We start from the raw sequence: 14,195 nt of genomic DNA, 5'->3' as shown, positions 1-14,195 counted from the left end.
GAATGAGGAAGAACTGCCCAACGACGTTTCGTGAACACTACAAACAGGGATGTCCAGTTGTGAAGAAAGGTATCTGGCTGCCATCCTTCGATCTCCTCCAGTGAGAGTGTCCGCACGTTCCAACACCGCAGGAGTCACAGCTGTGTGCTGCCAGCCCGCACGCCGGAAATCGAACAGACTGACGTGATCTTCTCGCGATAATGACAGACGCCACGACTAACGACTTACCGTTCACCACGAGGTCTCCGTAGACATTCTGTAGACGCCTATGAATATCTGAGATGCTCTGATTTTCAGCGAAAAGAAACTCATTGACAGCTCTCTTGCTGTAACTCACTACTTAATAACAGCTATGTGATTAAAACTGTGTTGATCAATCTTTGGAGCGGAATACAGCTGTGATGCTGTATGGCATCGATTCAACACCTTGGTACGTTTCTTGAAGTACGTGGCGCCGGAAGTCTACGCCTGTCCGCAGCCGGCAACCGATAGCGTCCCAGATGTGACTGATTAAGTTCAGATCAGGCAAATTTCGTGACCAAGACGTCAGCGTCAGTTCACTGTCGTGCTCTTCAGACCACTCTAGGACGATTCATTCGTTGCGATGCGGAGAGTTATTCTGGTGGAAGATACCATCGCTGTCGGGGATGTCATCAAATATGAAATGATCCACAATCTACATCTACATGGATACTCTGCAAATCACATTCAAGTGCCTGGCAGAGGGTTCATCGAACCACCTTCACATCTCTCTATTATTCCAATCTCGTATTGGGCGCGGAAGGAATGAACATCTATATCTTTCCGTTTGAGCTCCGATTTCCCTTAATTTGGCGTGGTGATCTTTCCTCTCTAAGTAGGTCGGTGTCAACAAAATATTTTCGCATTCGGAAGAGAAAGTTGGTGATGGGAATTTCTTGAGAAGATTCCGTCGCAACGAAAAACGCCTTTCTTTTAATGATTTCCAATCCAAATCTTGTATCATTTCTGTGACACGCTCTGCCATATTTCGCGATAATACAAAACGTGCTGCCTTTCTTTGAACTTTTTCAATGTATTTCTTCAGTCCTATCTGGCAAGGATCCCAAACCGCATGGTGTAACAATAACGTTAATGTCTTGGATTACTACCATACGTTCCGTGGAACCCCAGGTGAACGACTTCCGTAGCGTAATACAGCCCCACCTACTAGCTTCCGTCACGCGGTGCACATTTCCAGCAACCGTTAGTATGGATGACAGAGCACTCGCACATGGCCGTCGGCCTTGTGTAACACGAAACGTGATTCACCCGAACAGGCATCACGTTTCCACGGAAAAACTGTCCAATATCCATGATTCCGTGCCCACAGCAATCGACAATGCCCGCTCAACACGAACACCCAATGAGCTTTAACGTTCCCTAGGTGCTCGTTTCCAGGCCTCTGACCACAATCTGCCTTGGGCCAAAATTACTTACTTCAGTGGTTTTCCCCCACTTGCGGCCAGTTTCGTCGCTAGAATGATTCCTCATTCGTGCCTCACTCCACCTGTACACTTTCCTTACCGCGTCACTGGCCGCAGCTCCATCAGAGGCCTTACAATCTCGCGGTTACCGATGACCACAGTATTTCGGCTCATCATTGAATGTGATCGACGCAAGGACGCAGCACGTGTTACTGAGCGATGTGCCACAGTGATAAGGCTCTGGACTCGATTTCTCGAGAACCAGAGTGGAATTCCCGTCTAACCATCCTCCGCTGGATTCCACTTGGTTTGTCTAATTCGCTTAAGGCAAATGCTGGTACAATTCCCATGAAAAGGACACGGATGATTTCGTTTTCCAACGTTTCTCTGTCTGCGATGAAATCATAAGCAATATCTTTCCTCCTCCTCCTGAAGTTTTGGGTACTGATAGTACGATTCAGGTAAGTAGAGTGTAAGAAGTGTGTGTGCGAGTGCGAGTGCATGTGCTCCCGTATATCCCAGAAGCGTGTATCAATTTCATCCGAGCTTGGAAGATATATCACGTAACTTAAGGAAAATTATACTGTTTGGCTAACGTACTTCTTGTATCTTTAGCAGGTGGATGTTGGTGGCAAGGAGTGATCTGCCAAGTAATGGAAAACAATCTTGTTGTTTTTGTGGTAGCCATTATTCAGGAACTGTTGGAGGAATTTCTCCGAATCGTTGTGTATTTATGACTTGGTACAAGCAGACGACTGCCATGGGACACGACACCTCTAGCGTAGCTATTTGTTTGAAAGGGAGGAGGAGGAGGAGGAGGAGGAGGTGAAGGAAGAGAAGGAGGAGGACGAGGGGAGGAGAAGGAAGAGAATGGGGGAGGATAGTGGCGTGAAAACATAATGCTGAAAAACTCGTATTAATTTCAACCAAGCTAGGTGCAAAAATGATTTGTTTCTAAAAAGAATACTATGGAGCTAGGGCATCCCTATCACGCTTAGATATGAGGGTTGAGGTTGGAGTTGCAAGTGGGTGAGATGTAAGTATAGCTCTGGAGCCTAAATTTCCACCAAGCGTGCTACGCATACGGCTTGCTACATAGGAAAAAGCTCATGTGGGTGTAGGGCACTCCATGTAAGGCTAGACTTGAGATGAGACTATTCAGAGCGACCTTGTGTGGAATAACCACATAAAATAGTGGGAAAAGCAGACACCAGATCAGATTCATCTGTAGAATCTTAAGCAAATGAAACTCAACCACGAAAGAGGTGGGTTATGAGGTGCTTGTTCGCCAGATTCTTGAGCATTGTTCATCCATCTGGGATCCCTATCAGGTAGGACTGATAGAGGAGATAGAGAAGGTCGAACGAAGAGCGGCGCGTTTCGTCACGGGATCGTTTAGCTGGCGATAGACCGTTACGGAGATGCTAAACAAATCTGAGTCTGAGTCTGATATTACAAGAGAGGTGTTGCGCATCACGGAGAGATTTGGTATTGAAACTTCGGGACATCACATTTGAGGAGGCGTCGGATAAGATACCAGCATTACTTCCCCCACATACTCCTCGCGTATTGACCACCAGGAGAAAATTCGAGATATTAAAGCTGGTACAGAGGCTAGGCGACAATCATTCTTCTCACGCACTATCTGCGAGTAGAACAGGGTTGGAGGGATCAGATAGTGGTACCGAAAGTACCCTCCGCCACACACCAATAGGTGGCTTGCGGAGAATGATGTAGATGTAGAAGTAAGTGATATGTGAAAATATCTTTAGCTGTGCTATGCAAGTGTCACTGGGATAGTGTTAGTAGGACAATTCGTGACATATCCGATATAGGTTGATTGTTTCATTCCGTTTCCTTTCTAATATCTATTTATGCAACCCGACCTCTCTTACATCTGACCTGCGTTTCACTCGTCCAGTGCCTTTTTTACATGATAGTTACATGAGAAATACTCGTAATAATTTTAATATGAGAAAATAAGTTTATGCAGAGAACATGACATAGTTTTAAAGTCTACATATTTCAAAAAACTCCCTAGAAAACAAACTACATGGGTATCCCCGAATCCAGTCTGTGGGGAGAAACAACTTGACCATGTTGCTATATGCAGACTGTCTGCATCAGAGATACTCAATGTAAAAGTTGCTAAGAGTGCAAGTTTAGATTCAGATCACTATCTATCTGTCGTTAAATTCAAAATTAGACCAATATATAAAAGAAAGAGCGAATATCAACCTAAAAAGTTTGACACTCAGAAATTAACGAAGGAACACAATTTCAGGACACTTTTGGAAAAGAAAACACCTAAAACATGGGAACAACTTCAAAAAGATATAGTACAGACAGCAGAAGAAACCATTCTCCTTACCAAAAAATGGAAACATGCCTGGTGGAATGATGAGTGTGACAAACTAATCCTAACAAGACAACGAGCTTGGAACATTTGCAATGCCAACAAAAATGATAAAAATAGGAACTCCCTAAAAGAAGCCCGGAAGCAAGCTTCAAAAGGCCTTAAAAAGATCCAAGTTCAATACATAAAAGACTAACTAGCATCAACAGACTCCAACTTCAAACAGAACAATGCTAGGGACTTTTACAAAACCTTCAAAAATAACTTAAAGAAATACTCTCCCCCTAGTCTATTTTTCACGGACCCAAAAACGCAAAAAACTGCATGCAATACCATAGAGAACTGTAGAATACTTGCTGAATATTTTGAAGAACTACATAACTGTTATCCACCGAAAGAAAAATTTAATTTCAACATTGTAAACCCAACACCAGCAGACTCCAAGCCGCCAACCACAGAAGATATGAAAGAAATCATAAAAGAGCTTAAAAATAATAAAGCCCCTGGAGAGGATAATATAGTTGCTGAACTATGGAAGTACTCTAGTGACAACATGATACAGTGTCTATCAGAAATACTAAAAGAAATCTGGACAACACACAGATTACCACTAGACTGGACATCTGCATTAATACATCCACTACACAGAAAAGGGAAGAAAACAGATCCTAGCAACTATAGGGGAATCTCCCTCTTACCAGTGACCTATAAGATCTTGTCTATGGCCCTTTTAAAAAGAGCAGAAGAGATACTTCACAAATAGCTAGGAGAGTATCAGGCTGGATTTAGGAAGGGAAGGTCATGTGCAGAACAAATACTAAATTTAAAGAACATAATAGAAATGAGGAAAATCAGGAACTTAAAACATGTAATTACTTTTGTGGATTTTAAAAAAGCCTATGATTCAATTGACAGAAATACACTGCTTGATATCTTAAAAGAATTGGGACTCGATGCTAAAACAACTGCAATAATTAAAGGTACTTTGACAAATACAAAATCGAAAGGAAAATTTAGGGGAGAGCTCTCGAAATAGTTTGAAATAAAGTCAGGTGTTCGACAGGGAGATGGTCTGTCACCTCTGCTTTTCAATTGTGTCTTGGAGAAGGTATTTCGAGAATGGAGGAAGGCCATCAATACTAAAGGGATTCAACTAGGGAGAAATCCAAACAAGATCACTGTCGACTGTTTAGCCTTCGCAGATGACATGGCATTGATTACAGTTTCGCTAGACAATGCCCAAGAACAAATAAGAGAACTACAAAAACAAGCAGCCAAAGTAGGACTACAAATATCCTACGAAAAAACAAAGTTTATGACAAACATCTGTGATGCTCCTCAAAATATTGCAGTTGACAACAACACAATACACAAAACAGATTCCTTTAAATATCTAGGAGAGTGGATTACATACAATGCCAAAGAAAAGATAGCTATAGAAACTAGAGTGCACAAAATGGAAAGAGTGTTTCATATGACCAAAAACGTTTATAATAAAAAATTCTTGTCCTGGAACACGAAATTAAGACACTACCAAACAGTGGCCAGACCTGAAGCTCTCTATGCGGCAGAAACACTTAAACTAACAAGAAATGGAGATCTTGAGAAAGTAGAGAAGGTCGAAAGAAGAATTTTAAGGAAAATACTGGGAGCTAAAAGAAACGATAATGCTGAATACAGGTTAAGACCAAACAGAGAGCTATAACTGAAAACGGAGAAACTAACTGATGTAATGAGGAAGAGGAGACTACAGTTTTTTGGACATATATTCAGAATGGATAACAACAAACTAACAAAGCTGATATTCACATTACTCAATAGCTACAAATCCAAGCCAGCATGGTTCATAGAGACTGAAAAGGACATTGAAAATGCTGGAGTTACAATAGACACAATAGAAAACAGAACACATTTCAGAAAGGCAGTTCAAAAGGCAGAATTTCAGGAGAGAAAGAAAATAACTAGACGAAAGTGGACTCAAGAAGAAAGGGAACAACACTCTAAAAGGATGAAGGAAATTTGGAAACTGAAGAAATCTAATACAATGAAGAGTAGCTAAAGTTGATTCATTGTACCCTTCAAATGGGTTATTCGAAAGAAAAAAAAATGAGAAACAGTACTAAAATGATTTGAGTGTCTAGAGAGACAATATGTGTTAATACTGACTATTAAATAATAAAGTTAATACTCGCATTACTTTTACTACTACTGTTGCCACTAATAATGATAATGATTTTAATGGTATTAATAATAACTGTAGTGGATACGAAAAGAAGTTATGGTTGTACGGAACAGATGTTTTCTGATATAGCGAGTTCTGGAGAAAGGAAATATGAGGAGAGACAACCCGCTAAAAACACTGGAAAATCAGGAAGATCCGGCTGGAAAGAAATATGTGCAGGGGTAAAGAGTGGGTACTGAGAAAATGATAATAATTACTTTTGCTTCAGTAGACATGCAATCAAATGTCGTCTGAAGCTGGAGACGTTATTCAGTCCTCTAATGCGGGAGGTTATTTCAGAGATGGGTTTCTGCCATGTTTTTCAGACAACATCACTATTGATGTAAGTTGCTCACTGGGCGAAGTGAGGTAATGAGCTAGTTATTAACACTAGCAATAACAACAAGAGTTTGTTTCTTGAACTATGAGACTTAATTAAGATGTGTATTAAAAGATTAATGGACACAGGAAACGTGAAGTTAAGAGACTTATGAAGGAGACAATGAATGGAGTCCGCGAGAAATTGTTTCCAGAGAAAGGGAAAATTCGACGGAGACGACTTAATACATCCGGGACCAGCTAAGCTGGCCATGGGTAGAGAAGTAAGGAGTAAGAGACTCGTAGGAATTTGGGGAAAAGGTAACTGAGTAGCCGGCTTTAATTGGTATGCCGAGATGATGAGAGGGGTCTAAAGTGGAAAGAGATGGGAGTTAGCGTCAGAAGAGTGGAATGTGTAGCAGTATTTGGAAAAGTACAATTTCGTAGTCGGGTGCACCGCACACGATTCTGTGATGGGGTCGTGAATCTCTTTAGACATATCGAACGGACCGTGTCGGCAAGTCAAAGGGTACCCCTAGCGCCCAGGACGATCATCCGGAGCACTTAACGGTGAAGCCAGTCACAGGTTTCCGCCGCATCATTCCGAAGTGACGAGTTACGCGGCCGGTCGGGGAATGCGATCCGGCGCTTACGCAAGGTAAGGCCGGGCCGGGGTCCCCGCGGTGCCAGCTGCCCCCAGAGGTCGCGCGGGCCGCGGCGGCGAGCGTCCTTGGCAGTGAATCCGCCGACCGCGGCACCCCGCGCGCGCCGGCCCCTCTCTGGTGGGAAGCACCCCCCACCACGCACCGCGGCGCGCATATATATGTCGACGGCGGCCGGCGCCGGACACTCGGTCACTCGGCGGAAGCCCCTCAGGACCGGCCGGCGCCTACCATGACAGCCGCCCTCGTAACTCTCGTGAGTACCCAACGTCTACAAACAAATACAAGGCTTCTTTTTTCTTTTCTTTTTGCGGATAGGACTGGAAAGAGGGACGTCATCAGTGCACTGTCTGATTTGATGCAGCCCATCACAGCCTCTTCATCTCTGCCAAATTCTTCGCCTTAGAGCATAGCTCACACCCGCCATCCTTAATTATTTGCTGAATACGTACCAATCTCGCTCTTATCCTACATTTTTTACCCGCTCTGGCTCACTACAGAACTGTGAGATTCATTCCCAAGTCTCGGAACAAGTCATATCATCTAGCGCCGCACTTTGCTTAGCGTTTTGTGAATGTTCCTTGACTTGTTTTATCTGACCACTCTACTTCAATTTCCACGTCAACATCACATTTCAAATGCTCCGACTGCCTTCCTTTCTACATCTCCTATAGACCGTGGTTCACTTCTGGACAGTGCAATGCCGCAATTGAATATTCTTAGAAATTCCTTTTTAAATTAAGGTCGATATTTAATATTATGCACTAGACCAATACAGCTCTCATTCCTGACAAGTACCAATGAATTTTTTATGAGCACAATCAATATTTGCCTTAGCTTATCGTACTCAAGACGTAGTGGAGCTGACCGTGATGATGATGATGATGTCGATGATGTGGTTCAATTTCGTAATCACATCTTCTAGAAATTTATAGTTCTGCCGATACTCTACTGCAGTCAAATGACGAATACTAATACGGATACTCATCAGTTATAGCGTAATGGTATTTAATGTTATTTTCAAAAGTATTTGCTCGTGCAGTTTACAACATTCTCCTAAACAATACCAATTATTAAGCTGTCAGAGATCTTTTTGCTAACCAGTTTCCATCCTGACTAACTAAAAGAATGCTCAGTGTCAAAATAGGAAAACGATGGAATACGTTAGTGGGAACGGAATATTCGTTGTTTGAAATAATTATTATGGGCGCAGTACAAGTATCACTATTCGGTCCACTCTTTTTCTTGGCATGTATAAATGATCTCCCATTGTATACCAAAGAAGTTGAAACAGTTGTCTTTGATGATCTTGCAGCTATTTTAACCAAGCCTAACCGGAATATGTCAATACCTGAAAACAGAATCAAAATTTTTTGAACATTTATAACTCATTCTGTGCAACTGTCGCTGAAATTTGATAAAACACAATAGATGAAATTCCGTTTTACACTAGTCTTGACCATTCCGTTAGAACTAAAGCTCGAAGTCAAATCAACAAATGAAACAGGATAACGCAAATTCTTGATGTTTCATAAGAACTTGAACTAGATGATAATTTTAAATGTTTAAGTTCTATGACTTTAACGGTAGTAGCATACTTTCGGGACTAATATTTCAAAAAGTTCACTTACTTATCCCATTTTCACTCGCTAATGTCTCGTGATATTCTATTCTTGGGCAACACTTCATTAAGAAAGAATCGGTTCACTACAAAGAAGCGTGTAGTAAGCATACTATGTAATGTTCATCCTAGGGCTTGTAAACAACACTTCAAATAATTGGACGTACGGCCAACAGCTTCACTGTACACTTACTTCCTTATAGAGTTTGCTATCGAAAATCAGTCACATTTCGCAAATCATCAGATATTCACAAACGTAATACGAGAAGGAGAAATGAATTACATTATCGTTCACTCGTCTTCATGTTTTCACCAAAAAAAAATTTGAATCTATAAATTCAAACACATACTGAAAAGGTATCTGCTGAACAACTTCTACTATACTTTACAATTTCTGAGTATATAATACGTATGTGTGTATGTGTGTGTGTGTGTGTGTGTGTGCAAGTGACTGCACACCTCAGAGTATAAAGAACAATTAAAAAGCCATTTTGTAGCTTTCCACCTCTACTATTTTAATTTAACCTTAAATCAAAAATCTGAACGTAGCAAAAAATTCATGTAAAATCAATTTTTCAGTGAGAAAATATTGTAAACTAAAAATCGCTCCACACCATACTGAAAGTTCGCAGTTATAGAACCAGCAGATAATTAAGTAACCTTCAATATCTACTGTTGACTTAACAGAAACACACATACCACATCGAAACCTGTAGGAACGTATAATCTCTACCCTCCACTTTTCACTTAACTGGTACACACAAACCACACATAACGTTGTTAATACACTGAGACAAAGCTTCTTCCTTCAATGTCGAACACTCCACTTGCATGCGTTAACGATGGAAGGATGGAAGACAGGGTTCAATGTCCTGTCGACGGCTCTGTCACTAGTGACGGAACACAGGCTAGGCTCTGGGATAAAAGGGGAAGGAAATTGGTCGGGCCCTTTCAAACCATTCACCTTTATCAGTTTAGGGAAGTCAAGCGAAACTTAAATGTGGCTGTTTGGGAGGGTGTTGGAACTGCTGCCCGCAGAATTCGGAGTCTAATGTCTTAGCAATACGCTTTTCACTATCCTTTCGAAAATTCTCAATATACTGATAACGACGTTATTTGTTTCGTTGCTTTTTTTTAAAGATCACGTTGTAAGCCTACTATTTGATGTAAATATCTACGTGGGGCCTCGCTATCAATAAATGCCCTTAGAATACCTAAATTTCCAGTGAAATTTTTACATCAATTAGTGCCACAGAAAACCAAAAACCAAAATTCGAGTACCATCCGAAAGCGCATGTTTCAGTCCGTGAACATATTAGAACAAACACAGAAATAGTTAAGAGTTGAAAGAATGAGATTTCTGGGCCTTTAGAATCAAAGAGGAAGTGTGTTCCACTATTGCAAAACAAGTAAGGGATTTAGTTTATAAAAACGGTATTTAACAGTTTTATATGCTTTTCTATGCTGTGCTGTAGCCAGCAGCCGTATCTGGTACTTGGAATCCTACTAACAAAAACATACCTTTAGTTTCGTACTTTTTCCTTCTATTTTTTTAGTAACCATGAACGCATTTCAATAAGACAGGTGGGCTGAACGTGGGAGGGGTGGGGGGGGGTGAAACAGATACCAGAAATGAACGATCTTGAACCACCTTGCACAACCCCTTTCCAAAAGACCTCTCATTGTCAGAGCGGAAGGAGAAATGAACGTGGATCCTTCAGAATTTTGTCATTATCGCGCCTCTGTTGGGCTGATTACCATGGGAGTTCTGGTTTTTTCAGTCGTAATGTTTCCCACATGAAGGTCGTAACCAGAGTCATCTGATTTCGTGTGGTTGCTTGAGCTCATTTCAGCATCTTCCTTTCTCGCTTAGTTAGCGATGTTTAATGTCTTCCGTGACTCAATCTTGCAAATGCACCCTAACAGGCGTTAACCTGTATTTTCCCGGTGATACTTTTCATACGATACTATTTACCGGAAAGCTTTACAACACGTTTTGATATGTTCATGCCAAAAACTTGTTTCCATTTCTGTCCCGTGTTTTTCATTAAGTATTATTCGTCGCGTCAGATTTGACTGAAGGCGCTTCCCTGGTGACATTGTGCTGTGAATCTCTTTCTGTACTGTAGAAGAATAAAGGAAGATTCGGGCTTAACGTGTCATCGGTGACGAAATCATTAGAATTTGACATAAGGTCGGAATGTATTGGATACAGAGAGAAATGGGCCGTGTAACTTGTAAAAGTAAGCATCCCGGAATTCCCGTTGATGTGGTACATCAGGTGAAGTCCAAGAAACTTAGCAAGACATTTGCCTTTGTGATGGCCTACAGATTAGTTCAAAGTCTCCTATTCATTTGTTCTTTTGTAGTGCCTTTCTCTCTTCAGAATTTTGGAGTTGGCCGATAGCGTTTTTTTTATTTCATACAATAATGAGTCAAACTAGACCCCCTGTTTAATAGCTTGTTTGTCCGTCTTCGGAACGAAATACGCGTCAAGTATCCGACAGTTTGTTGGTAGGTTTGTGGAAGTATATGACACTACATGTCTACGCATAGGACACGCAATTCGCGTAAATAATGGGCCGCTGACTTGTGTACACGGTGATGGTCTCCGATTGCGACCCATATGGGTTCCATAGCATTTACATCAAGCGAATTTGGTCGCCGAGACATAAGTGTGAGACCACTACGATGTTCCTCAAACCACTGCAGTACGGTTCTGGCTACGACACATGACCAATTAAAGTGCTTAAGAGTGACATCACCATCGGGGGATACATGAAGCATGAAGGGATGCAGGTGGTTTGTAGCGGTCAGCACGTCTTCGTTTACTACCATAATTCTAATCCGAGCGCAGGAGAACCTCTCCCCTAACATAATACTGCTCCCACCAGCATGCATTCGCGGCGCGCTGCCCGTTTAGAGCCGCCGTTCACCTCGATGAAGGCCTTTGTGAAGACGACCACTGACCTAGTGTAGCAAAAATGTTATTCATCCAAAGGGCCGACCCGTTTCCATTGATCAACGGTCGAATCCCGATGGACCCGTGCCCTCTGCAATCGTACTCATTATGGCGTTGGGTCATTGTGTGAACATATACGGGTGATCTGCTGCGAAGCTCCATGTTCAACAGTGTGCGATGAACGGTGTGCCCAAAACACTTGTGCATGCACCAGCGTTGTGCTCTTTAGGCAGAGATGCCACAGATCATCAACTATCCCACTTTACAGAGCAGATAAGCCTCCGAACCCCACGTTCTGTGGAGAGTTGTGGACGTCAAACCACTTAGCGCCTAGTGGTACTTTAACTGTCCTTCAACCTCATACCGAGATGCTCACGACAGTTGCTCGTGAACATTCAACCAGCTTCGCCGTTTTCGAAACACTCGTTCACAGGCTCTCCATAATAATAATCTGCCCTTTGTCAGAGTCGCTTATCTCAGTGGATTTCCCCACTTCGCTAGGGTGATCCCCGATCCGTGTCTGCTACGCTTACACACTTTTGCTACCGCGTCACGTGCCTGCAACGCCATCAGTCGGTATCCAACGTCGCGGTGGGCAGTGGTTCAAAATGTCTCTGACCACTGTGGGACTTAACTTCTGAGGTCATCAGTCGCCTAGAACTTAGAACTAATTAAACCTAACTAACCTAACGACATCACACACATCCATGCCCGAGTCAGGATTCGAACCTGCGACCGTAGCAGTCGCTCGGCACCAGACTGTAGCGCCTAGAATCGCACGGCCACTCCGGTCGGCTGGGCAGTGGTCATGAAGTCTTGGCTGATCAATGTATTATTACTTGGAATCGTCGTTAGCAATTTTTTAAAAGCATATATTTCCGTGATTTTCGATCGCATATTGTTCTGACCTGGTGCATGAAAGCTATTCGTGCAACCAGGGACTGTTTACACGAAGCTTTACAAGGGAATGACGACACTGAAAATATGTTCCAAACCGGGAGTCAGACCTGAATTTTCTGCTTTAAGCCAGCGGTCACCTTAACCGCTTTGCCTATCCGTGCCCAACTCACAGCCAGAACCAAACTTCCATGTGTCGTTGCTCCTGTGTCTCAACGAACGCGTATTCATACGTATATTATTAATTGTCGCCGGCCGGAGTGGCCGAGCGGTTCTAGGCGCTACAGTCTGGAACCGCGCGATCACTACGGTCGCACGTTCGAATCCTGCCTCGGGCATGGATGTGTGTGATGTCCTTAGGTTAGTTAGGTTTAAGTAGTTCTAAGTTTTACGGGACTGATGACCTCAGAAGTTAAGTCCCATAGTGCTCAGAGCCATTTGCACCATTATTAATTGTCGTGTAGGGGAGGACATTTTAATTGAGAGTCTTTGCCTGGTAACGGGGGATAAACACAATACCGCGGTGCCTGTGTTGTTAAGAGGAACGACGCATTGTTCCTTCGGACATACATACACAGGCACAGGAATATTGTCTCAGAGAGAAGTTTTTGCACTGAAAAGGAAGCTACAATGCTTTCAAAAAATGGCTCCAAGCACTATGGGACTTAACATCTGAGGTCATCAGTCCCCTAGAACGTAGAACTGCTTAAACCTAACTAACCTAAGGACTTCACACACATCCATGCCCGAGGCAGGATTCGAACCTGCGACCGTAGCTGTCGCGCGGTTCCAGACTGAAGAGCCTAGAACCGCTCGGCCACACTGCCTGGCTACAATACTTTGTTAAGTTCTGCAAAATATATTTAGTACCTCAATCGTGGGATTTCTTTTCGTTACATAGAGAAACTGTACTTAGCACACTTAACTATATCGTATTATTAAAAGGGTAAATGAATTTGTTGTTCAACGAAGAAAATTTTTTTCTCATTGTTTTCGTGCCCCATGCAAGTGAATTTAATTCCTGTACCATTTTATCTCCTTCACTTCAATCTCGATGTATTTATTATGTTTTACATGCTATTGACCAGTAGCTATTGAAAATTCACGACGTATTTTTAAATTTTGTAACTGTTATATATGTTTCTGTCCACCCCGATAGCTGAGTGGTCAGCGCGGCGGTGTGTGTGTCACACCAAGGGGCCCGGGTTCGATTCCCGGCTGGGTCGGAGATTTTCTCCGCTCAGGGACTGGGTGTTGTGTTGTCCTCATTATCATTTCATCATCATCAGTGGAAGGCCACGGGAAACCACCACTGGAATCACTTCCGTAGACGCTCATGCGGTGGACCTCTCTGATGAGTCTACCCCCCATGACTAGACCTGCCGTAAGGCAGAACAAGTTAAAACATACGTTTCTCTGGTACTCACTGACCTAGGTTCAAAATGGTGATTATTACAGTTACATTTTGTAATTACAAAAACCCTATGTCAATGCGGAAGTAGTGAAGGGAAAATTAAAAAGAAAGTCACTGTAGTGATGAACGCAATGTGCACCGTGCAGCAGGACAAGGAAAAGCTAATAATGCAAACTGTGTGGTGAGCATGCGGCACTCTTCCCTGAAGATTCTCGTGAGGACGGAAACTGTAACACTTTGCAATTTACTGTCTACTGTCTCTATACGCGAGGCGTTCTCTGCCAAGCGAAATTTTTCCT

The 14,195-nt window shown here is 42.6% G+C and overlaps 1 protein-coding gene across 1 annotated transcript in view; it reads left to right on the top strand.

Annotated features, from left to right (window-relative positions):
* The first annotated feature begins 7,159 nt into the window (after window positions 1-7,159).
* Window positions 7,160-14,195, top strand: part of LOC126419772 (fibroin heavy chain-like) — an 83,143-nt gene continuing 76,107 nt past the window's right edge. Inside the window, exon 1 of the mRNA XM_050086945.1 lies at window positions 7,160-7,258. Coding sequence (XP_049942902.1) covers window positions 7,235-7,258 — 24 coding nt within the window. The 5' untranslated portion in view covers window positions 7,160-7,234. The remainder of the gene's footprint in view (window positions 7,259-14,195) is intronic.

Source organism: Schistocerca serialis, chromosome 9 (genome assembly GCF_023864345.2).
Source record: "Schistocerca serialis cubense isolate TAMUIC-IGC-003099 chromosome 9, iqSchSeri2.2, whole genome shotgun sequence".
Taxonomy (NCBI): Eukaryota; Metazoa; Arthropoda; class Insecta; order Orthoptera; family Acrididae; genus Schistocerca; species Schistocerca serialis.
The sequence above is the reverse complement of the archived record's forward strand: the minus strand, read 5'-3'. Positions and strand labels throughout refer to the sequence as shown.